The sequence below is a fragment of the Panthera leo genome, chromosome B1, assembly GCF_018350215.1.
Source record: "Panthera leo isolate Ple1 chromosome B1, P.leo_Ple1_pat1.1, whole genome shotgun sequence".
Lineage (NCBI taxonomy): Eukaryota > Metazoa > Chordata > Mammalia > Carnivora > Felidae > Panthera > Panthera leo.
This window is the reverse complement of record NC_056682.1, coordinates 186,929,382-186,956,080: the sequence shown is the minus strand read 5'-3', so window position 1 is coordinate 186,956,080 and position 26,699 is coordinate 186,929,382. Positions and strand designations below refer to the sequence as shown.

The following is a 26,699-nucleotide window of genomic DNA, read 5'->3' as shown; positions in this document are numbered from 1 at the left end:
CAGCACAGAGCCTGTTTAGGATTCTCTCTCTCTCTCTCTCTCTCTCTCTGCCCCTCCTCGTTCTCTTTCTCTCAAACAAACATTAAAAAAAAAAAGCTACGAACAAAGTGACAGTGAGATGGGACATCATGCCTGACACTTCTTCCACCAGAAAGAGGAAACCAGGATGCAGCCAGGCAGGGCAACAGCCTAAGTGCAAAGGCAGAAACATGGCGGCACATTCTTCGGCAAAACTAATGGAGACGTTTCCAGGTTACATGTACCTTTCCACTGATTTGAAGGAAAATAGTCAAGCATGAAGGAAGGAGATTAATATTATGAAGTGAACAATTAAGAAAATATTTAAGGTAAAATACTTTGTGGGAAGAATTCATTAAGTCTCTACAAAGATTTAATAAATTACCAACTAATGGTTTCACAAAAGGAGTTTTCCATGTAAAGGTATACTTCAATTTATAAAACAGCTATATTTCTAAATAGCTGTCAGTAAATTCAATTTTCAAGATGAAATCATAACTCTCTACTATAAAACCTATTAATTAAAGAGCAAATGTCAGAACCTTCAATTAGCCTTTCTCCCCACCATATGACCCACTATGCTATGCTTTTATGTAAATAGAAAATTAAGAGATAATTAGACATAAAGGATGTATCATTTTAATTAACTGACGAAATTATGTCTTGAAGTTAATACACGTTTTTCCAGTCTCCTAAATCATTAATGGCTATACAACATCATATGTTCTAATAAAGACTTTGAGGCACAGTTACTCTGAATCAAAGAAAATGTTTATCATCTTTGTTAATTCAGTGAACAAACCAGCACACTGTAATAAATATATTCCAAATAAAGTACTAAAAGTACTAAATATACTCCAAATAAAGTCCACGAAAAGTACCTTACATTAAATTTAAATAACCAAATTCTAAAATAACCAATCACTCTCTAATCCAGAGGTCCCCAAACTTTCTTGGTTCACAGCACCTTCACTGACAAGAAAATGTTACGCAGAGCCCCAAGCCCAAAAGAAATACCTACAATGGTCCAATTACTAAATTAAATCCCAGAATTGTGGATCGATGTCCTAATATCTTAAGAGCCATTTGAAAAAATAATGCACAACAATCCGAGGTAAATATTTCATTCTTCAATGACCACAATTACTTCCTGATGGGTTGCGTCTGTCTTTTGAGCACTCCAAAATTAACCAAATGTCAGATACAGATCAAACGATACCCTTATTTCACGTTCCACGATGACTTTCACACAGTACCTGCTTTGCACCATATTAATCACCCAAAACTCGGTACCCTTAAAGTATGGCGCCAGAGAAAGGAATCCAGCATGATCGAATGATACTGTAACTGCCTCAAGTTGGTCCAACAAATGTCAAGTATCCCCACGCTTCTTCAAAACCTTAAAACAGGGGCGCCTGGGCGGCTCAGTCGGTTAAGAACCTGACTCTGGGTTTCGCTCAGGATATGATCTCACGGTTCGTGAGTCTGAGCCCCATGTTGGGCTCTGTGCTGACAGTGTGGAGCCTGCTTGGGATTCTCTGTCTCCCTCTCTCTCTGCCCCTCCCCGACTCTCTCTCAAACACAGATAAATAAAGTTTAAAAAAAGAAAAAACTTACAACACCCCACAGCACCTCTGTAAACTCACTGTGATGTCCCAGGGCACTTCAGCACACCCGCTGGGAGCGAAGGTCCTAACACATTCTGCCAACATGCTTTTAAAGATAACCTTTAGCAACACCTTCAATGCTTTAAACCAATTATCAGAATAAACTTTTCGGGAATCCTCAAGGCAGCATATTTGGAGATTTAAGGAGGAAGAAGCAGCTTCAATTTTATCTTTGAGGAAAAGTGCAAACTCTGATTCTTACCAAGAGAGAATGGATAACATGAGAAAAACCACTGAAGAACAAACAAGTATCTCAGGTTAACCAAATTGATAACCATCATTTCCTTTTCCTGCAACTTCTTTACTATTTGGAGGCAAATTTTGGGTAAAGGACTTCATATGAAAGATTTTCACATTAGTCAAGTGTCCCTCCCAAAAAAAACTATTAGGCAAGGATGCTGACCTTAGAATTAATTTTTGGTCCTGCTTACAAAGAATTTAAAGTATGACCTGCAGAAATAAATGTATAAAGTTAATCTAGTTACTTTATAATTGCAAAATGTAAAGAGTACTAAATGATTGAGAGCCTTTTTATTTAAAAAAAGGTTCTATATATTTTAATACATTATTGTTGCTATATCATATCTCATTTATTGTCTATTCATATAATAAACTGCTTAAAGCACATAACTCCATGAGTTTTAACATATGTACAATGCTTGTGAAATTATCACAACACAAGTGAGGTAACAATTAGAGTCTTCTCACTGGGACCTAACAAACTGTTTCTAACAGTCTCACTCCCTAAAAAAAACAAAAAACAAAAAACAAAAAACCTCTGATTCTGGGAAGAGCAGGGCAGCTCCTATGAAACTACCCTCCTTGCAGTTAACAATTATACACTCTGGACAAACTACAACATGACGCCTATCTCAACACACGGTCAGTGATCCAAGGCAAGCAGAAACCGGAGAGAAGCTGACACCTGGAAGAAGGGATCAGCACTGGGGAGTAAGACCGGGAAAGTGTTTTCAATGGCTTTTGCCCAAGGACAGGCCCCACTCACATAGAAATTCACAGTCTTACTTGTTGAAAAATCAGAGGACAGAGGTAGACAGGAACCTGGCTGGAAGCCCAAACTTCTGCATAGAACATCTACCCGGATCTCTAACTGGCCCCTGACAGAGTGGGCACCAACCAGACTTCAGATGCTGCCCAGCACAGAAAAGACAGAAGTAGGAGTTTGAGTTTAGCCAAACTAAATGCCCGAGGGAACAAAAACCAGCTGACTTCAAGCAAATGGAAGAGAACCCAGAGTCAGGGGTTTGTAAACTTTTTCTTCAAAGGCCAGACAGTAATTATTTCAGGTTTTGCTGGCCAAGAAGCAACATTGAAAATATTATATTGGTCCTTATGTAACTATTCACAAACGTTAAAAATATTCTTAGCCCACAGGCCCATCAGGCCAGGTGTGGACCATAGGCTGTACTTTGCCAGCTTCTCTATAGTGAATCATTCACACTGTCCAGGATAGAATCCAACATTACTAGACACATGAACAATATTTTTTTCTTATTTATTTATCTTGAGAGAGATGGTGCAAGTGGGGGAGGGGCAGAGAGCAAGAGGGAGAGAGAGAATCCCAAGCAGGTTCCCCATGCCAACCCAACAAGGGCTTGAACCCACAAACCATGAGATCATGACCCAAGCCAAAGTCAGATGCTTAACCAACTGAGCCACCCAGGCACCTCAACATTTTTTAAATAATAAAATATAAAACATATTCAAAAGCAAAGAAGACAGTGGTGATGATTCCAAGATAACCTAGATACTGGAAATAGCAGGCAAGAATTTAAAAGCATCTATTATAAATATGTTAGAAGACACAAAGAAAAATATGCTTCTAATAAACAGACAGGAAATCTCAGGAGGGAAACAAAAATTGTAAAATAGAATATTCTATCCCCGAAATTCTCAGACAGGATTCTCAAGTCAGAATGCCTTTATTTCCTTGATAATTTTTTTTTTGGCACCTCTTTGAATCTGCAATGATATTACCCTAAGTTGCTCTAAAAGAGTTTGGAAACTACAGACCTATTCTTAAATAGATAGAAGTAGGAAGAATAAATAGTAAGAAGGGTGGCTCAGTCGCTTAAGCATCTGACTCTTGATTTCAGCTCAGGTCATGATCTCTCACAGTTGTGAGACTGAGCCCCACGATGCACTCTGCATTGGGTGTGGAACCTGCTAAAATTCTCTCTCCCTCCACTCTGCCTCTCTCCCACTCACACCTGTGCACACACACTCTCTCTCAAAAAAAAAAAAAAAAAAAAAAAAAAAAAGGAACGAAATTGGTAGGAAGGAAAAAAAGAGAGACACAAGAGAGAAGAAAAAAGAAAATTCAATGCCTACAGGTTAAGATTTTACCAAAATAAAATATATAGTGATAATATCATATATTTTCACTCTGTTTTTTTATACTTTATAACACTCATTCAAATCAATGATTTTGGTGATCATACCAGTCATTGGGTTAACAGGACAGGTGTTAAAATCTTTTATACTGATGGAGTAGAGAAAGGAAATACAGTATCTTAAACTGTAGCATTAACCTACAGTGAAAATTAGGTGATTGCTAAATGTGAAAATCTGAGTTTAGCAGCAGTAAATGGTTAGAAATTAAGTTTGGCACAAAAAGTTTACATTTTTCCTCCTAAAACTTTTAACAAAAACAGTCTCCAACGTTTTAACAGTGTTTCCCTTTCTTCCTATACTTTTCTGCTCCACAACTGGATGACAAAGGTAGCTATTTAATTTCCGGAAATGAGTAACAATCAGGAAAAGGAAAACCAAATGTTTGTATTTTTAAGTGCAAGAAGATAAAATATTAGTTCAAATTCTAACACTTCAATTCTGAAATACAGAAAATCCACAGAGACGATTCCTCATCTAAAAAAGTTTACCTGGCAATCAACGAGCAGTTGTGAATCATGTTCTTTTCCACAAAGATACCTTGAGATTCATCAGTTTCAACTATGCGTCCATCCTGATACCACAACACTTGCATGTCCTGATCAATATATGAAGCCATACACTGGAAGGGAAGGCTGTCTCCTTCAAACACAACTTGACGATGAGAAGGAGTCATGTAGAAAGATGGTAATTCAAGGGGTGGATCTACAGACCATAAAACAAAGACTCAGGAAACAGATACCATACTATATTCACTCTCCAGAGTTAAAAGCTATTGAAACTCTTTTTTGGGGGGTGCCGCTGGGGTGGCGCAGCCAGTTAACCTTCCAACTTTGGCTCCGGTCATTCATGATCTCACGGTTCATGAGTTTGAGCCCCGTATCAGGCAATGTGCTGACAGCTCAGAGCCTGGAGCCTGCTTCAGATTCCGTGTGTGTCTCTCTCTCTTTCTCAAAAATAAATATACACAGAAAGAAAAAACTCTATTATGAAAACAAAATTTTTTTTAATTTATTTTTAACGTTTATTTATGTTGAAGAAAGAGAGAGAGAGAGAGCGCGCGCAAGTGTGCGCATAGCGGGAGAGGGGTAAAGAGAGAGGGAGACACAGAATCCAAAGCAAGCTCTAGGCTCTGAGCTTGTCAGCACAGAGCCTAACACAGGGCTCCGGCTCCAATTCACGAGCTGTGAGATCCCAACCTGATTTGAAGTTGGATGCTTCACCAACTAAGCCACCCAGGTACCCCCAAAGCGATAGAAATTCTAATTAAAATGTTTTAAATGAAAAAACAAATTTTCCCCAGTGACCAGCATTTTCATGCTAGCACCAACAAGGCTCCTACAGAGATAAGTGGCTCCTAAACGAAAACAAAATTAGTAAAATTAAAATGAAACCATTTCATAATCAGTTCTGACATTTAAAGTTGTTCCTGTTTTGTGGTATCTAAGCAATTACTAAGAAAACAAATTGTAAAATAATACTTAAATCTGGAGAATGGAGCTGGTGATAAGTAAATACTGATAGACATACAATTTTAGAATACATTTAGAAGACAGCATTTCCTTTGATTAAACCACTGCTTTCTGCTTACATAAGTGATGAATACTCACTGAGAAAACTTAGAACATTTAAAGAAAAGGGAAGGAAAAATCTTTTAAGATCCCACATATCATCATCATTTTAACAAGCTGATATGGGGTGCCTGGGTGGCTCAGGTGGTTCACGTCCAACTCTTGGTTCTAGTTCAGGTCATGACCTCATGGTTTGTGAGTTCAAGCCCCATGTCGGGCTCTACATTATCAGCATGGAGCCTGCTTGGGACTCTCTCTCTTCCTGCCCCTTTGCTGCTCATGTGCACTCTCTCTCTCTCAAAATAAATAAACTTTAAAAAAAAAAAAAAAGATTAAAAAAATAAAAGCTGATATATTTCCTTCCAGTCAGAAAAATAACAGGGAGGAATTCTAAATATATGTGCAAACTATACACAAATACCATGGGCTCATTAAAGGCCTTTAGAATACTTAGTCCACTGTCTACTACTTTTACCTGTATGTACTCTATCCTCTCTTTTATTTTTTTTATTTTTTTTATTTTTTTAAGTTTATTTATTTATTTTGAGAGAAAGAAAGAGAGAGAGGAGAGAACACAACGAGGGGAGGGCAGAGAGAGATGGAGAGAGAGAATCCCAAGCAGGCTCCGCACAGCATGGAGCCCAATGTGGGGCTCAAACCACGAACCACGAGATCATGACCCAAGCTAAAGTCAGATGCTTAACCAACTGAGCCACCAGGTGTCCAAGCTGTGGTCTATCCTAAAGAGTAACAGCACATATGCAAACAGGCATACAAAGAAATGAATCCTTGGAAATTATTAACAAACTAAATACGCAGTAATAAGGAAGTGGTCAAGTTACAGCTACATCTGTATCATGTACTGGTATGCATCTCTTTTATATGATGAGGAAATGGGTTTACATCATCTCCAGTTTTAAAAAGTTATAAAATATTATTAGAGTATGATGAGGTTTTGGTCAAAACACAGGAAAAGGATGAAGAAAATATACTGAGTTATCGTTGACAACAGCTACCTTTGGGAATGCAAGCATGGACTTTTTTGGGTTTGTTTGTTTTTAATTTTTTTAGTGTTTATTTCTTTTTGAGAGACAGAGCACAAGCAGGGGAAGGGCAGAGAGAGAGGGAGACACAGAATCCAAAGGAAGCTCTAGTCTCTACACTATTAGCACACAGCTCGTTGTGGGGCTTGAACTCACGAACCATGAGATCACGACCTGAGCCGAAGTTGGATGCTTAACCAACTGAGCCACCCAGGCACCCCATAGGTTTGCTTCTTAGTGTCTTTTCTCTTCCAGCTTTATTGAGGTATAACTGACAGAACTATAATATATTTTTCTGTTTATTTTATTCTTCCCACCCATGTTTAAAATTGTAAGATATTTAAAGTGTACATCATGATGATTTGATACATGTATATGTTGTTTCTTTTCACAAATCTTAATTTTCATCTAATGAGCATATTTTACTTGTGAAACTACAACAGTAATGATAATAAAGAAAAAATGTAAACAAGTATAGAACTGCTTATTTCCAGACACAAAGTCTGGAATCTCCTCTTATCATTTTAAGGAATATTTTCGGTTTATGTGTATTTTTTTTTCTTTTTCTTTTAATAAATATGTTGTATTTCCCTCAAGTCTTCAAATACTCTTCAAAATTATGAATTTTAATAGCTGCATTATTATAAATAGATGTGTCACAAGTAATTCAGTCAATCCCCTATTTTTGAGGATTGAAGATATGCTTATACTTAAATACTGACTAACATAGCTGATCATTTCCTAAGAATTACACCCTCCTATAGAATCACTGGATTAAACTGTATCAAATTTTTGAGAACACCAATACATACTGCCAAAGTATATGTCAAAAAGGCTCTATTAATTCACACTCCTACCAACAAGTAGTATGATTGCAACCTCAGATTTTTTTTTTTACTATCAAATTCCTGTTTTGCCAACTGATAGAAAATCTGAAGATTGCCTGAACTTGCTTTTCGTACAGAAAGCCGTTCAAAACCTAAGAACTTTAAACACCCATCCAAAACTGTTTTATCCAGTTGACTTAACTATTCACATACACTAAATATGTATTATCAGATCCAAGAAGAGTAACGGTTGTAATCAGTTCCATCACAGTGTGAAGAGAACTTCACAGTTTGTCAAGAAAAAGACAGTAGCAAGTAAAATATGGCAAACACTTTCTCTCTTTCTCTTTCTCTTTCTCTCTTACCACACGTCAACAGCTCCTGCTTCACACCCGTGACTGGCTGGGCCTGAAGAGACTTAGGATAAACACACCGCGTGTCCCGGACAGTGATGTTTCTCTCCTTTACCCAGCGATGCATCCACAGTATGTTACAATCACACAAAAGATACTCAGTCTGAAACTCTCTGTAACATACAAAATTCAAATTAGTGATTACAGTGAATGTAATAGAATGGCATGTTTGCTTTATATGCTGGCTTCTGCTTTGACAAGCACACCAGTGCTCACCCTGGGATGCCTGGGGCACAAACCACCCACCGGTTGTGTTCTCCTTGCTAATGAGAGGACAGGAGGAATGGCTGACCCCAGCCCTCCCCCCCTGCTAATCCTGAGACTGACCGCTTCACATCAAAGCTGGTATGCAAACAAAATCTACACATCATCCCTCTTCTATGTAACAGGCTCCTGAATCTCAGGGTCTAGAATAGCAAACCTCCACCTTCTGGGCCTATCAAACTTCTACCCATTCCTCAAAAAGCATGGGGACACGAACACATTACGTAGTAGGGGGACAAAACATAGATACAACTAACACAGAACCTAACACATCCTGCCCAAATAAATCAAAGTGCAAAGAACAAATATAACATGTGTGTTCCTAGCACGGACCGTGCATCAGCACAGGCTTCATCTCATTAATTCTGGCAAAAAAAAAAAGGAGGTGGGATGAGTGATACACAAAAGAGAAAGTAAATTTTAGAAAACACTACGGAAGGACGACTGGACTGACTTCTAACTCCTAAGCACCACTTTCTGGTTGGTTTCCAGCATGCGGAGGTAAAAACACTAGCCATTTTTCCCCATTTTTGGATAAAAATACCTCCTGCATTCCTACTGCCCAAGGTCTCAAAAGCCAGATTACTCTCTGTAGTCCTTATTTTCTAAACTTACAGAAATGGTTGACTTGAGCCTACTACATATGCCAAATAGAGATGTTTTCATTCACTAAACAATGGTAATGGCAACAAAAAGAAAGACGAGACAGACTTTGATCCCCCGTGGCTCTTCAAGTGGATACATGTGTCCATATCTATAATGGTGAGGAGCCAGACGAATGCCTAAATATTAGCTACATCTCAGTGAAAACTGCTAAACAGTACACCTAGAAAATTAAAGGAGAAGAGCAGAGAAGAGACAGGGAAGGAAAGGTTAAAAAAAAAAAAAATGGAGAAGACAAGGCACAGTAGGGAAGAAGACAGCATACACCAGATAGCATCTGCAAGAGAAGACATTTTTCCCTGGAAAAATAATCAACCCCATAAATTATACGCAATAAAGATTTGAAAAACATTATATTTAACTGTATCTCCAATAGAAATTAGTATAACTTACAGTTTGAAATATATTATGGTTTAATGTGGAAATACAATTACTGTCAAAAGGAACTCCCATACAATCTCAGTTAATAAAACTGTTTTGGGAGGAAAAAAAAGATCAGCTAATTCTAAAGCTACAGAGAGCTATGTCAGTATGATCTTATGTTGGTTTCATAAAGCAGGCATTCTACATAAACAATCCTAGAAATTTCAGTAATTAGTTGTGAATTCAGTTTGGGGAAAGGGTTACAAGATAAAAGTAAAACCCTAAAGTATAAAATATTCTTCACAATAGACTTTCATAGGGAAGGATATTTTATACTTTGAGGATTCAACTAGTCAAACAATCTTTTCTAATTTGAAAATAAAGTGAAAGAGAATGAATTGCCCATTTATTTACTCTAAATATAGAGAGAGACAGTATTCTAAGGAGAAAATGGCTGTCCCAGTCTGAAACACATTACTCTGGTTTATAGTATGCTTTTCAATGAGAATTCATGCTCTCAATTGAGAATCTAACTTCTGCAAAATTTCACATTTTCCCCATGAAGTCTCTTAAACCATATAATAACTGTTTTTAATTCTTAAAAAATCAAGATTTATTTTTCAAAACAGGAAAAAAATTTTTTCTTACTTACAATGACCGTAATGAACCAAGATAATCAAAAGTTCCTTGAGATAATGAAGAAAACAAATTCCCTGAAAGGTTTCTGGGAAAGAAAAAAGAAAAAAAAAAAAAGGAAACAATTTCATATAAAAAATACAATTATGTATCATTTTATACAATTTTCTAAAGTGTCCTATAATCACTGAATAATGTTATAAAGAATTTATGAAAGTTGTTTTAAATCTTATAAAAAGGAGCAAGTAGTAAATACTTTATCCAAGGATGAATAACTTTGTTCTCAGCCTATCTCAAGTAATAAAATTAAAGTTATTACTATCACATAGGATTTTCTACCAAATACCAGGCGAATCTAAAAGCTACCTTACCAATAAGGTAGAGCCTTAGTCATGCTCTCATTTTAAGTAAATCAGTCTTCGTGTGTTAACTCCGCATCATGTAAGAAAGCAGAAATTTAAAAACCAGAAAAGGACAAGGACAAGGATGATCTGAATAATTATCAGCAGCAACCCACAGGAAGCGGATAAAAAATGTGAACAGAGTGGAAAGAGTCCAGGGTTTAAGACGGACATAATTCAGTGTGGGCCTTGGGCAAATTACTTAACCTATTTTGTTTCCTCCCCTTGTATCAGATGACTTTAATAAATACCTAACCCTTGCTGAGTTTTGTATGACTTAAACCCAGAACGTCCCATGCTACAATCTGAGTGGTTTGGTAAACCCAGAAGGATTCCGTGCTTGACCATAAGCTCTGGGAGCAGCAGGACTTGTGCGTCTTATTTATCAGGGTACCCCTGGCAGCTAGTAACAAGCTGTGGTACACAGTAGGTGCTCCGTGGTGGTGGCTGACTATTCGGGATGTGGACTCCACTTCAGGAGGCTCTGAATACTACATCAGGACTGAGGGCTCCGGAAAAATGGCAGGAAGGTCAACCCCCACAAGATCTGAAGATCTGTTCTCTGTCTATAGTACTATCAAGAATAGATACAATTTAGACCTAGAATTCTCAAAGGAGATGCCCTGAGACTTGGGAAAAAGCCTGCCTCTCACTGGGGTCTGGACTGAATCCCTCCTGTGTGGACAATCAGGTAGATGGATTCCCTGGTGGGGAGAGGGAACAGAACTGATCTGGGAAAGGTCAGCCATTCCTGTGACATCTGCAGTCGTGTATTCCTGGATGGGAAGACTTAATATGACACAAATGCCAATCCTTCACAAATTAATATACAATGAAATTCAGTAACAAAAACAAAAACAAAAAAAAAAAAAAAAAAAAGACCTCCCTGGATTGGCTTTTAAATATAATATACGAATTTTTGATAGAAAAGGCCTGGATAAAAGGGTTCAGATTCTCATAGGAGAGCTGCCTAGGAATGTAAGCAAGCAAACAAACAAAAAAGGAGATTTGCCATTAAAAGAATGATGAAAGAGATGCCCTTCTCTTTTTTGGCCTATCAGAAGGGATACTGAATGTGGATTTTGAAAAGGGTATTACAGATGGAAGTGTAAATCATTATTATATTTTTAAAAAGTAACCTAGGGGCACCTGAGTGGCTCAGTGGGTTTAGCGTCCCATTCTTGATTTTGGCTCAAGTCATGATGTCACAGTCCTGGGATCGAGCCCCACACAGGGGTCTGCACTGGGTGTGGAGCCTGCTTAGGATTCTCTCCCCCCTCCCTCCCCCACCCGCATGTCTGTGCTCTCTCTCTCTCTCTCCTCTTGAAATTAACTTAAAAAAAAAAGTAACCTACATGCAATTAAAATGAACAACAGTACCTGTATGAAGCTACCCTATGTGGAATTACATGATTACTTGGATCTGTTTAAACCAATATAGGCAGGAAGGCAAAAGAGATGGGAGGCATAACTAAAACAAGACTGGTTATGAAGTTGCTAAGTGTTAAAACAGGAGGAAGGGTACGTGGAAATTCCTTACATAATTGTCTCTAATTTTTTTTTACAAGCTTGAAAAATTCCTTAATAGTAAGTTGGAAATAAAGCTCTATCCTGTAAATATAGGATTTAAGTATAAACAAAATAAAAGCACCTTACAGGGATCATTAGATTCTAATTATTAGGTAATTTTATTCTAATTATTAGTTATTATTAGCGATTTCCTCTTGGAAATCACAGAGGAAGGAATCACACTGGGGTGAGACATGCCATCCTTCCAGTAAATCCCAACACAAACCAATTTTTCCTCCAGCGTTCAAACAGACTGGCTGAACACCAAACAGAGTGACTGGCTTCGGTTTGGGGACCATAAAAACTTACACGTGTTTTAAAACACTACAATCACACTTCAGCTCTGAGAGGCTTACACAGAAAAAGCAAAAGGGAAATGAGAATGACAACAGCACAGCAAAGTCATTGCTCCCCAGTCTATCACCTCACTGAATGGAACAGCAGGTGACTTATCCATCCATCCCCCACTCCCACCCTTGCATTGTTGTTTCTTAATGTCTTAATTTTTATTTACTTACTTTTTGCTAACCAGATACATCTGAATTCCTATAAGTTAAATATATACATCACCTGTGTATATACAGGGATATTTACCAGGGCCAATGGATTAAAGCAAGGGAAAATGCAATCAAATAGAATCTCCTTCAACAGAAGAACAATTGACTAAATTATAATCAGTTCTACACTAGGGATATTCTGTAACTATTAACAAACAAGGACTACGACAACATGTACCCCCTTGAAAAGAGATTAATGATATATGGGTACTTTTTTTAAGTAAACTGCTGAGTACAGCACACATTTAAAGCCCTATATGCATGCCCGTACATTTGTGGGAGCAACAGAAAATATGAAAATAAGACAGCCACGTAGTGAGTACAGGCGACCTCACAGTGGTATGTCTGAGGTGATGGAAGGAGGCTTAACTTTTCCTTCAGGTCTCTAAATGGTTTTATTACTTAATGACATCACTAACTGTTCAGTTGTATAAAGGAAGTTTTCATAAACACCACTTACCAATTATTTCTAATAGAAAAATATTAAATGTGTAATTCTTAGGAAAAAAAATATCAGATTTAAATTGATCAAAATTCATAAGAAAGAAAAAAGGAGAAAGCTTTTGATTTGCTGATCTCCTAACAATTTCTCTGGAAATTAACCTCCTAAATGAAGGAGAGAGACTTATAATGAAAATATACAATGCAATTCAGAGAAAAAAAAAAAAAAATCTCTGGTTTGGCTTTTAAATATGGTGTCCAGGGTGCATCTGGGTGGCTCAGTTGGTTGACTGTCAGACTTCGGCTCAGGTCATGATCTCACAGCTCGTGAGTTCAAGCCCCAGGTTGGGCTCTGTGCTGACAGCTCAGAGCCTGGAGCCTGCTTCGGATTCTGTGTCTCCCTCTCTCTCTGCCCCTTCCCCAGCTCACGCTGTATCTCTGGCCTTCAAAAATAAATAAGCATTAAAAAATAATTTAAATATAGCATCCATTTTCAGCTCCTCATCTTCGGTTTGCCGGTTATTTCCACTGTTGAGCGGGATAGGGTGGGAACCTCTGGGAAGTTAAGCCCTCACTTCTCTGAGACGGTTCTCCCCAGAAATTCTCCATCAACAAAGGCTGAGATCCACAGACAGAATTAATCAATTTTACCCTCCACATCCATGTCCACTGAAGCCTCAGACTATTTAAAGTTATTTTTGAATTCTTAACCTAAGCCTCTAAAGCCACAGCTTGTTTCAAAACAATGAGAAGCCAGGGCAAGAAGGCTACAGTCTGTGTGCCAAGGTCTCATCCGGCCTCCCTGGCAAGAGGCCTCCATTCCAGCCTCCTTGGCTAAGAAGCCCAGCCAGTCCCAGATGCCAAGTTCCAGGGCAACCCAGAGAGTCCCCTGAAGCAGCAGCAGAGGAAATATCTACAAGAGTGATCCACTGGGGATTCCCTTCTTCTGTATACCTGGTCTTTTGGGGGGGAGACAGATCTTATGTAAGAAATGCACTATGTGCCCCATTGCCAATCAAATTTTTTTTCCACTTGTTACACTAAGAAAATACTATTTTGGGGTGCCTGGGTGGCTCAGCCAGTTAAGCATCCAACTCTCAGGTCAGGATCTCTTGACAACGCAGAGCCTGCTTAGGGTTGTCTTTCTCTCCTCTCTCTCTCTGCCTCTCCCCAGGCTGGCGTGCTCTCTCTCTCTCTCTCTCTCTCTCAAAATAAATAAACATTTTTTTTTTTAAATATGTTTTTCAGGTGCCTGGGTGGCTCAGTCGTTTAAGTGTCCGACTTTGGCTCAGGTCATGATCTCAGAGCTCATGGGTTCAAGTCCAGCATCAGGCTCTGTGTCAGGCTCTGTGCTGACAGCTCAGAGCCTAGAGTCTGGAGCATGCTTCGGATTTTGTATCTCCCTCTCTCTGTCCCTCCCCTGTTAGTGCATTCTCTCTCTCTCAAAAATAAACATTAGAAAAAAAAAATTTTTTTTAAGTATGTTTTTCTTCCCAGGGGGAAACACAAATTGTTTTTAGCCTTCACAACCAGCACACAGGGTGGCTCAGCCTAGAAACAGGGAAATTGCTGTTGCCCATATAGAATACTTGTCCAAAGTTTCTTGATCCACAGCTCTAGACCTAGGTCAACCCAAATTATTATAGGCATCTCCATTACAATGCATTTCTGAACATTAAGAAGCTACCTCAATTGCCAATTTTTCTTAGAACAGTATTTAAAGGATGTTAAGTCAGGTTTACTTCTGTATGTGCCATCAACTGTTGCATTTAAAAAAGCCACAAAGACCTATTACTACATGGGCTACAAAATTATCTCAATCAAATCTCAAAGTAGGAGACCTGGTAGCACTATTCTTCTGTTTGAATAATTCACCTGAATAAATGTCCTGTAAATTCTCACAACAAGTATCAAAGAATTAATTAAAAATCTAAGAGATGTGCCCGAGCTTTAAAACTTCAGCTTTTGAGGCAGAGGACAGGACAGGACAGGACACGAAAGGAAAAGAAAGGAAAGGAAAGGAAAAAAAGGAAGAAGGAGAGAAAAGGAAAAAAAGGAAGGAAGGAAGGAAGGAAGGAAGGAAAGAAAGAAAGAAAGAAAGAAAGAAAGAAAGAAAAGGAAAGAAAGAAAGAAAGAAAGAAAGAAATACAAGGAAAGAAAGAAAGAAAGAGAGAAAGAGAGAAAGAGTGAAGGAAGTACAGGGAAAGAAAGAAAGAAAAAGAAAGAAAGAAAGAAAGAAAGAGAAGGAAATACAGGGAAAGAGAAAGAAAAGAAAGAAAGAAAGAAAGAAAGAAAGAAAGAAAGAGAAAGAAAGAAAAGGAAAGAGAGAAAGAAAGAAAGAAAGAAGAGAGAGACAGAGAGAGAGAAAAAGAGAGAAAGAGAGAGAAAGAAAGAAAGACAGGAAGAAAGAAAGAAAGAAAGAAAGAGAAAGAAGAGGGAGGGAAAGAAAGAAAGAAAGAAACAAACAAACAAACAAACAGTAAGGAAATAGTAAGGAAAGGCCCTAACATAAAGACTGCCCCTTCTAGTTCTTTTGCCGAAGCTATAAATCCATCTGGAACCCAAGTCAATGAAAACAGTAGACTCCAGACTCTTTTTTGTTACTTGAGTCATAGCTATCCAAAAATATAACAGATTTTTCTCCATAAATGCCTCATTTTGCCAATTCCTGCACAGTCCTCAAAAACCAAAAATACAAAACCCTCAAGAAGAGATAATAAAAGCACTGAAATAAAAGTGCTGTGATACAGCCTCAAAAAAAGAAAAAATGCAATTGGTTTCATTGATTTCCAGTTGTGAGTAAAGCTGTACACCAAATCAGTCTTCTATTTCAACACAGGAATATTGGCCATATACGTCTCCCCCTAAATTAAAGGGCTCACTGAAAAGTATTGAGTTTGCTAAGAAACAGGAATCCTCTGTGGTCTTCTAACAGGTGATCCTAAGTCCCCTCCCTTCCTGCTACGGTGAACTCATCTCCCTGGGGAAGCCCCCTAACAGCTTTTTCAAAGTTAACATGAATGAAGTTGTAGAAACATTCCGAAAAGCTACAAAGAGACAGAACCAGACACAGACAACCCTCGTAACTAGACCTTCTACTGTAAATCCCGAATTTCATCCTGCACCCTATTCCCAGATTACTATTCTCTAAAATAGGATTTTATGCCATCTTCCCAGATAAATGTCCTTCAGTGCATTCCTATTGTTAAATCGGATCTAAGCCTCTATCTGCTTCTCATACGCTCCCATATAAAGTTCTATTATAAGGGCGCCTGGGTGGCTCAGTTGGTTAAGCACGTGACTTGGGCTCAGATCATGATCTCGCATTCATGGGTTCAAGCCCTGCACTGGGCTCTGTGCAGACAGCTCAGAGCCTGAAGCCTGCTTCAGATTTGGTGTCTCCTTCTCTCTCTGCCCCTCCCCTGCTTGCAGTCTATCTCTGACTCTCAAAAAATAAAATAAAAAAAGCATTAAGAAAAAATTAAAGTTCTATTATTATAGGCCTTACTTCTAGTTATTCCCAAACAGAACCTCTTCTTCATTTTAAAAAATAAAAATTAAAATTAAAAAAAAATGCATTTGAGGGCTTATACAAAGTTCTTCTGCATTTATATCATGTGTAAATTTTGAGATAGATACAGACAATTCAAATTTTAATTCATCTTTGTAATAACCTTGAGGTATATTAACCTATATTAACAGATGAAAAATAATCGAAAAGCTCACAAAAGTTAACTCACCCCAAATCACAAAGTCAGAGGCATCACAATTCAAATGGCTATTTTATTCTTCACACCAGTGGCCTTCCCCTTGACAATGGCTTTGCTCCTATTTCCACTTTCATGCATCATTTGTTCCGCTTCTTTTCCTTTCTAACTAACCAAATCTTTACAATCTCTGGGCCATCAGCTCACGTTTTACCTCTTCGAGGAAATTTATCCAGACTGGCAAAGCTTCCGACCATCTCTCTCCACACGAACATGTCCTCTGAGGCACATACCACATTGTGTGGCTCTGTGTGTACATGTGTGCGTGCGCACAGTAACAGAGTATTAAGTTCTGAGGACAATATGTCTCCAGGATTGAATTTCCAGCTATCTGCTTCTCCTTCTATAATCCCAACAGTTGCTACTTTACTATTAAACATGTCACGGGTATCTATAAATATCTGAGCAATAGTTCACATGCTTTCTTACATTTTAATAGAAAAGCGTACTTACAGCCTAACCAGATTGGTGAGTCCTCGAAATATGTCTGCATTCAGACATCCTATTCGATTGTTTGTCAGATCCCTAAGGAGAAAGGGGAAAGAAAAAATATCTTCAGTGTGTTCTCTTGGTTAATGAAGATTTCATACATTCAATATTCAGGAACAGCACCCAGGTAACATACAAGATCTTTTCAGCATCTCTGAGAAGTTTACCTACCTCAAGTGAGTTAAGGGTAGCACTGAGAAAAACGAAGTCTTGCTTTCACTTATTTCTGGCACTTACAGACTACATGCTGTCTAATTATAGGTGCCCTCTGTATTTCAAGCATTTACTCCTATAAAATGACTCAAGATAAAACTGGAGTGGTAAAAAGGAGACTCCATCTACCTTACTGTCTGTGATAGAATTCCTTAGATGGCCTACACAGTTCACGACGCTGGAGAAGTTAGGGACAGAGCTCAGTCTCAGCGAACATCTAACAGACAATAAAGGGGCAAATAACCAAAATATTTGAACTTTTATTTCCTCAAGAATACCTGAAACTTACTGCTTTCTAATGTCATTCCTTAAACAGTCAGAAGTTTTGAGTGTATTGAGAAAACGGAATTAGCTCTTACTCCACGGATCTATCATTCAGTCTCTAAGCCAAATTACTTCAGCAATAGCTAGGTAACAGCCTAGTTATTTTTTCCCTTCACTATTAACTAATAGTTACGGTCGAATACTACTTTCTAAATATGTTTTTCTCCTCAGTCCATGAAACGTTTTCCTTTTTATCTACGTAAAATGTTTAGTAGATATTGTTTTCTTCTGCACTGTGTTCTTTCCTCACACCACAGTGAATACAATTTTACATTTTAATCAGATTACATTTAAAAAAATTATTTTTAACATTTATTTTTAATTTTTTTTAATGTTTATTTATTCTTGAGAAATATAGAGACAGAGTGTGAGGGGGACAGGGCAGAGAAAGAGGGAGACACAGAATCTGAAGCAGGCTCTAGGATCTGTGCTACCAGCACAGAGCCCCGTATGGGACTCGAACTCACAAGCCTTAAGATCATGACCTGAGCCAAAGTGGGATGGTTAACTGACTGAGCCACCCAGACACCCCAAGCATTTATTTATTTTTGAGAGAGAGAGAGAGAGACAGAGCACAAGCAGGGGAAGAGCAGATAGAGAGGAGACACAGAATCTGAAGCAGTCTCCAGGCTCCAAGCTGTCAGCACAGAGCCCGATGCGGGGCTCGTACTCACAAACTGCGAGATCATGACTTGAGCCAAAGTCAGATGCTTAAAAGGCAACTGAGCCACCCAGGCACCCCTGGGAAACCGCATTTTAATTGGGAGATAATAATTGACAATTTCTGTAACCTTCAAATAACATAGCATGGCTTTCAGCATTTTTTCCATCACAAGACTTAGTAAACTATATACAAGAAAACCCTAAAACAATGAATCTTAATTTTTATCAGTTCTTAGATTTGGAACCATTCATCCCTTGGATGTTGACAAAAGGGTTTGAACAAGGTTCTAAACCAAACTTCCAGAAATATTTTTAACACATTTTCTTCAATGTCTGTCTTATTCTTTGTAATGGAAAAGTACCTATTCTTTGAGCCACACTCTAAGCTACTCTTTAGAGAAGGAATCTGCACCAGCCGTTTCTAAACTAAAACTGTTGGATTCTCAACCGTATGCTTGGTAACAGCAGAAACTTTATTAGCCAGACTAGAAATTAGAAATGGTAAGGATCTAGCATCTGAACCAGGTACTTACTCGCCAAGTGTCTCCCTTAGATAGTCCAAAAGCTAGCTTAGGTAATCCTGAGGTTCCCTGACTTTACAGCTTTGCCTTCTCTTACAGCAACTTTTGATAAAAGAATCTTAAGCAGTTCAAAACTAAAACTTTATCTGTGCCTGCTGGGCTCCAGGACCCTGCTCCTCACAATGTTAAAGTGAAGTATTTAATCCTGTGGGATTTTTTATTCCAGCCGATTTTCCTTTTATTTCTGGGTTTTACTGTTTAAGAAAATTAGGCATCATTTTGTGAATTGTTGCTTAAGCAAGCATTTCTGGGCTCTATTCATTATCTTGTCTCTCTTCTGAGCTTTAACTGGTGTAATTACCACTGATTCTTTGGGAAACAATTTCATTATAGCTATACCTATTTAAAATAGTATTTAGGTATTGATAATGGGTTTCCATTTAGATGGAGAATCAGCCTGAATGTGTTGATAAAGCAAAAGACAAACTGAATGGGTCTGGGTTTTACCTACTTTTGGTAGTTTATTCTTCAGAAAGCCACTTAATCTTCCTGATTCAAATTATCTATAAAATAAAGGCAAAGGCACGGTACACTTACAAAAACACTTTATGTGTGGCTGTCGAGGGAGATGCACAATTGAAATGAATGATTTAGGGCCTCATAAGAAGCAGCGCCTGTATCCATAAGCAACTAGCAAAAGTTACTAACACAGAATATGTTTGTTTCTCATTGAGTTTCATACAGGATGCTCTCAGCCAGCAAACCGTATACCGTAAGTTCCATTACAAGTCAGCTGTTTGAAATTAAGAATGTATCTTCTAGTGGGAAGATTATTATAAATGGCAATTACCTTCCTGGGCAAGAACACAAGAGACTACTTAATGTGTAATGCAATAAAGAAATGCTCAGGCAATGCAGGGGGCAATATTAGTAATTAAATGCTACCAATCAAGAAACTTATTTATTTATTTTGGACGGAAGTACTTGAGAAATTATTTGCTAAAGGATAAAGAACTAGACAGAGAATCTAAGATATTCTGCATTATCCTTAAAACAGCCTGATGAAACTGCTTTTTTATTCACAGTCAAGTTCCCTTCAATTCCCATCTCTACATGGAGATATTATTAGCATTTATCTTCCTAAAAAAGAGCTTCCCTCCCAAAAGGCTGGGATCCAGTGGTGTCAATCACAGAGGGAGAGAAGTTGTCTTATCTGGCAGTATGAGGTCACACCCCACCCGCAGAGGGAAAAAAAAGCTGGAGGGAAAGCTATTCTAGAAGTTCCCCAACTTTAGCATCAGAATCGCCAGGAGGGAAAAATAAAACAAAGATGGTTCAGCCTCCGCCCCAATTTCTGATAGGGTGAGTCTAATACCAGCTCTCTCGCTTCCTACTTGAGGACTCCCGTTCCTACACCTGGATTCAAACTGACCCATCCAAACATGGTGTCCGTGTGCACCTGGTAAGAAGCACAAAGAAAGGGCCTCAGTAATAAAACAAGCGTATTAAGCTGCTGCTCCTCTCCCCAGTGACCGGTTTAGAGGTGCCTGCAGCCCTTCAATGGCCAAGTTCCACACCCTCGTCTGGGTCGGAACGGCTGAGTCCTAGAAGCTCTTGGAGCTACACTGTAGCTACTGCTCCAGCTCTCTGTAAGAAGATCCCAAGCCCACATCCAGGCTCCTGGTCGGTGTATATGATTCCACTAGTCTGCCAACCTCTCTAGGGATTCCTGAGTTACCTGTGCATCTCGGAGCTGGGCTCACTGTTGAGCACCCACAACATACTCCATTTTTGTTTAACGGAACTGATGGTGGTCTCTGTCTCACCACCTGATCCACTGCTGTGCTCAGTTACTACTTTTACTGGGCTGGAAACCTAACTCTACACCTTGATCCTCTGCAACTCTGATGCCCCACGTAATGCCCCTCCCCTCCAATGCTTATCTTCCTCATCCAGAACTCCAGTCTCCATTAACACCACTGACCTACTCCAGAAGGGCCAGTTTTTCTGACTTGTCTTGTTAAAAAGCCTTAACTGGAAAATAATGGAGAGCAAAGTGCACGAGGAAGAAAACTGATCAGGGGCAAGACCTCCTCCAGACATCCCTGGGCGTCCTGAGTGCACGCATGGCTGATAAAAACAATGAACCACCATCTAGGGCCCTCAACGAAAACCATGGTAATAAAATTTCCTCCTACAGAGTCTGACTGAGATTTTAAACAATTTTACAGAATGAAGAAAGAGAGAATCCTTTAACTCCTACTATGCTTCATCTTCCAGAATTCTGAACACTAAGAAACCCAAGAGAGGAGACTGAGAGGAAGGGTTTCAGAGGATACGTTTTAGACGGAAAAAAAATTTATTTGTAAAAGTAATTTTTTTAAATATGCAAAAGTAGCATGGCCAACTCTTACAACTGGCTCTGACTGTAAAAAGGAACGAGTTTTGAATGAGAGAATGATAGATACCGAACGTCAAAAATATTGGGAGGGAAGGTCACTGCCAGCATTGAAGTCGTGACATGATTCAACTAAGAACAAACAGAGCTGATTTTACTATACAAATAATATGGAAAACAAAGACATAAAAAAAAAAAAAATGAACAGGCACCCTCAATACCTTAAAAATGTTAAATAATAAAAGAGTATGATAGGGGTGCCTGGCTGGCTCAGCCCGTAGAGGATGCAACTCTTGATCTCAGGGTTGTGAGTTCAAGACCCACATTTGGTATAGAGATTACTTAAAAATTAAATCTTAAAAAAAAATAAAATAAAAGAGTATGATAAAACCAAAAAAAAAAAAAAAAAGAGAGAGAGAGAGAGAGAGAGGGACAGAGGGAGGAATGAAAGCAGGTCTCATCCCCAATATCCTTTGTCCCCACCACTCTGTGCTTAACCGGTTTCTCCTTCGGGCCATCAGAAATACGATGTCAACTCTGTATTCAAAAAGTCCTCCTAGCCCCACACTTTTTTTTAATGTTTATTTTTATTCTGAGAGATAGAGAAAGTGCAGCAGGGGAGGACAGACAAGAGAGGGAGAGGGAGAGAATCCCAAGCAGGCTCTGTGCTGTCAGTGTAGACTGGGCACGATCTCAACCGTGATGAGCCAAAATCAAAGTCAGACCGAGCCACCCAGGCACTCCTAGCTCACCCTGTCTGAAGAGATTCAGAGTTCTTTAACGTGGCAGGTCATCAAAAGCCTGACAAACTTAATCCCTCCATGACCAGCCCAACTTCCAAAATTCATCTTTTCCTGCTATATACTTCATGCTCTGGCCAAAGAACTCAACCCCAAGAGACATATTCTCCCACATTGTCCATTCTGCTTAGAACACCCATTTTGTTATTCCTCAGTATGTATTATTCATCCCTCAGGAGCCAGGTCAAATCTGAAGGTCAACTGCTCCTGTGACAGGCCATTCCCCTCCCAGGTGGCCGCTCCTGTCATTGGTGGATTATTATTGCTATAACTTTATCTGTGACAGCTCACATGTGCCTGTGTTAGGGTATATTTTCATTGTCTAGTTGCCCCCAAGAGTCTGTGAGCTCTTCCCAGGAAGTCAGACCATGGTAAGCAGCCAGTACTTAATAATAATTAAGCTCATATGCTCAAATATGAGCTCACGGGGCAGCTGTGAAAACAGCAAAATAAGGGGTGAGGGGAGTTATTTAGCCTCAAAAGTACTAAAAACCTGCTCTGTAGGTTTTGAAATAATAATACACAGATAAAATATACATGCTAATAGTAAGACTTTGAATCATTAATAGAAAGGGGCCTCAACTGATACGGATATACAACAGACGGAGCTTGAATGCAGTTATAACTTAAAATCCTTCCTTCACATATTACATATTATGATCATTGGCAAAGCCAGTAATCATTTTATTAGCATATGAAGGACACAACCATCTCCCATGAAACAAATCAAATTACTGTACAAATTAACCACTTTTTACACGACTTCTATTACTCTTTTCTCCCACCACCCCCCCCCCCCCCATCACGGTCCTGGCTAGTTAACTAAAAATTGTTAAAAACCCACCTTTTTTAATCATGGTAAAGCTTAAAGTAGGTTAACAGTTACTTTAAAAAGAAGAATTTAAATTCATAGGCAAACAATTCAAATACTTACAATCTTTTTAGCGATGACAGTCCCCAAAAGGCACCTGGATCTATGCTACTTATAAGATTGTTTCGGAGGTCCCTGTTAGAAATAAAAGTTATTCATATATCAGCACTGCAACAAATAGTTAGGCAAACTACACTTACCTGCTATACAGAAAACAACAATGGGAGGAAATTAACGCCAAAAAGGTTAACCCCAGCAGTAAGGAGTAGAGCCAGAATTCAAATTCAAGAAATCTGGTTCCAAAATCACTTTTTTGGTGAATACAATAAAGGCATATGTCAAAAAAAGATATGTATGTCCTTACTACTATTCAAATTCAAAGTTATGACTAAGCTACAATCCTATACATTATTTCTACAATTTCTTCCTTAGTATGCTATACTTCAGTTATCGAAAGAAATCAGAGATTATATGTGGGAACATAATTAAACTTAATTTTTAAAAACCATTTTCAAAAATACACACTCTAACGTTCATGTCATTTGGTCTTTCAGATTTTTCCCTCCCTGAGCTTCTATGGTTAGGATTCCTGTAAAATAAAAATGTGATAATTCACAATATGTATCTCAAAGCAAAGATCCACCAGCCCCCAAGGCAATGAATGGCAGCTGATGGCATGCACAATTTACTCCCAGGGTCAAGTGCACAGCCACGCCATGCCAGCGCATCGCCACTGGGGGGCCGGTGGTGAACGCCACAGCCACATCCCTCCACCCGAGGGGATCTGAGCCACCTGCTAATAAGGCTGCTGCTCTCCAGTGGGTGCCTGGGCCCAGCTGGGGACTCAAGTTGCCCCCTACAGGTGTTCACACCGACCTCAAAGACAGCTGACAGTCAACTACAGGAGGACTTAGAAAAGCAGAAGAGCAGCCCATTTTTCCTGACCACATTCCTGCCAGTGGCTGGCCCACACTGGAGCTTTGCCAGACCCTCGAGCCAGACTCACTCATAACCTTGCCCACTGAAGTCCCAAGTGGTTTCCAGTCATCTCTCAGGGCACCGGATGTCAGACTAAGGACAGAAACTCTCTGCAACTTCTCCCGCCCTTCCCTTCTTCCTTCTTCCCCTAACAATGGCAACACTGCCCTTTGCACATGTGACACAATTATACGTGGCACAGGGATGCACACAGAGTTAGGGAAACAAGACAGAAATGCAGAGCAACACCAAGATAAAACCTAGCAGGGCAGGTGCCACCTCAAAGGATCCTTCAGTCCCTTACTTACTGGAGATTTAAAAGGCCTTCCTGGAAGTAGATCTTGGACCACTGGTGCCACCTGTTATCATGACACTGAGGTGACAGGTTTCTGGGACCTTTATGACTATTGCTCCATCATGGGATTTTAGCCTGAGCCCAGGCAGTCTATAAATTAGAGGAGAACCCTATGTTTGACTTTTCAAACTGCTCTAACTCAGAAAGCGTGTGACTTCCCTTGCCTGCTTGTGTTTAAGAAAAGACCCCCGAGGAAGTCTTACTGTATGTAGTGAACGCTGAGCCACGGATTTTCTTCCATCCAGTGAAGGAAGGCACATTCAATTTCACTGTCCCACCAGCTAATGAAAACTGGTATCTGGCCTGCTTCATAACATGCTGGGTTTTTTTTTTCCAACAGCTCATTCCAACTATTGCCATATACCAGTTACAAAGCTGGGGTTAGTTTCTGAACACGTTTTCTGGAAATTTCACAAAAACATCCTGATAAGACTGGCCCTATGCACAACATGGTAGTAGTCATTCACTTACTCTAAGCCCGCCATTCTTTTTTTTTTTTTTTTTTTAAATGTTTATTTTTGAGAGAGACAGAGTGTAAGCCAGGGAGGGGTAGAGAGAGGGGGAGACAGAATCCAAAGCAGGCTCCAGGCTCTGAGCTGTCAGCACAGAGCCCAATGCGGGGCTCGAACTCACAAGCCGTGAGATCATGACCTGAGCTGAAGTCAGATGCTTAACTGACCGAGCCACCCACTGGCCCCAAAGTCCGCCATTCTTGATACGTCGCTGACACTGGCCTCCCACACTCTCCGTGCTGTTTAATATGGGGTGACAGACACTGACCAGAAACTCTCAGTAACGCTTCTCTGGAAGTGCAGTCTGTGAATTCTGGGAGCAGCATGCTCTCCAGCAAATCCTGTTCTGCCTTTCTTGGGTCTTAACTCCCATTGTAACACATCAGGTATTCTTCTGGAGGAACAGTTTCAATTCCACCCTCCTCCCCAAATCAGAGCCAGGTTTTTCTAACTAAAACTGAACCACCACCACCACCCCAGTAATCCGCAATCTTTTTAATTTATTTTTTTATTTTTTTTTTTAAATCTATTCATTTTAGAGAGACAGAGTGCAAGCAGGAGAGGGGCAGAGAGGGAGGGAGACACAGAATCCAAAGCAGGCTCTGAGCTCTGAGCTGTCAGCACAGAGTATAATGCAGGGCTCGAACTCCTGAACTGTGAGATTACAACCTGAGCTGAAGCCGGATGCTTAACTGACTGAGCCACCCAGGCACCCCTGCAATCCCTTTTTAAAAAATAACTATTACACATAAAATCTATGCTTGGATTACCATTACTAAGTAAGAGTATTTCATTAATCAGAGCTCAGACGTTATATTCCACAAGAAAACTGCTTTGCCAAAGCAGGCAGCTGACCTTTTTGGTTTTTTGCACCATAGCCTCAAAGACATTTTTTTTGTAAATAAAGTAACCCAAAGTATCTGAAAAGGCCAGGTAGCTTCACAAAATGTAATTGGATGATAATAAAAGTTTCAAAAGATATTCAGGTCAATTCACGAATCCTACCCTTTTCTGGAACTTCCAACCAGCTTTTAGGTCCTCTAAACTAGGAGTGAAAAAGAGGTCTTTGGTGCAACGATTTCCACAGAAAATCAGGGAGAGAATAAGTTCCAATTACAAACGCCATGCCCCCACCATCCCTTATCCCCAAACTCCTGCCCAGGGCAGACGGATACTAAAGCAGATTGTGACAGCAGGGTCCAGACCTGTACCTCCCCCCACACGCCTCTCTGCCCTGTGGGCTCTCTCCTGGCTAGCTCCTAAGGGCCACTCCAGGGAAGTCAGAAGTGAAGGGTGTGACTGGCCCGAGAAGAGCTCTTGCCCCATGAGAGAGGCGAGTGGGAGAATCCTCTGCCTCCAGGGGGATGAGGGTGACGTGTGTCCGTGCAGCTCCCAGCGGGCCGGGTCCAGGCTCAGTTCCCTGCAACAAAGCTGCTCACAAAGGCACCAGGCGTTGGCTTCCTCCCTTCCCTCCCTAATTTGTGAGCTTTCTGGGACCACCTCTCAAATAAACCACCTGAACTCAAACTTCATCTCAGGACCAGCTTCTGGAGAAACTCAGGTTAAGATACTGGCCCAATGGGAGCACCAGGGAGGCTGAGTCAGTTAAGTGTCTGACTTGATCTCAGCTCAGGTTATGATCTCACGGTTTGTGGGTTCGAGTCCCCCATCGGGCTCTGTGCTGATGACACGGAGCTTGCTTGGGATCTGTGTCTCCCTCTCTGCCCCTCCCCAGCTTGTGCTCTTTCTCTCTCTCTCTCTGAAAATAAATTAATTGACTAAAAAAAAAAAAAAAAAAAAAAAGATACTGGCCCAGTAATGTGAAACCCACCAGTACTCGGCCAAGTGTTAACATCAGTGCAGAAACCTAAGGAGACACTCTACCCATCTGCTCCATTTTGAGGGCACACAGCAGAAAAGGAAAGACTTAGTCATTCAAAAATTCAAAAACTTAAGTTAAAAG

At 39.7% G+C, this 26,699-nt stretch overlaps 1 protein-coding gene across 1 annotated transcript in view; it reads right to left on the bottom strand.

The window, feature by feature from the left end:
* The window catches only part of ADGRA3 (adhesion G protein-coupled receptor A3), a 134,396-nt gene that overhangs the window by 63,267 nt on the left and 44,430 nt on the right, over positions 1-26,699 (bottom strand). The window contains exons 3-7 of the mRNA XM_042936795.1: positions 22,955-23,026; positions 17,066-17,137; positions 9,894-9,965; positions 7,904-8,064; positions 4,589-4,802 (exon numbers count right to left, since the gene is read on the bottom strand). Coding sequence (XP_042792729.1) covers positions 4,589-4,802; positions 7,904-8,064; positions 9,894-9,965; positions 17,066-17,137; positions 22,955-23,026 — 591 coding nt within the window. The remainder of the gene's footprint in view (positions 1-4,588; positions 4,803-7,903; positions 8,065-9,893; positions 9,966-17,065; positions 17,138-22,954; positions 23,027-26,699) is intronic.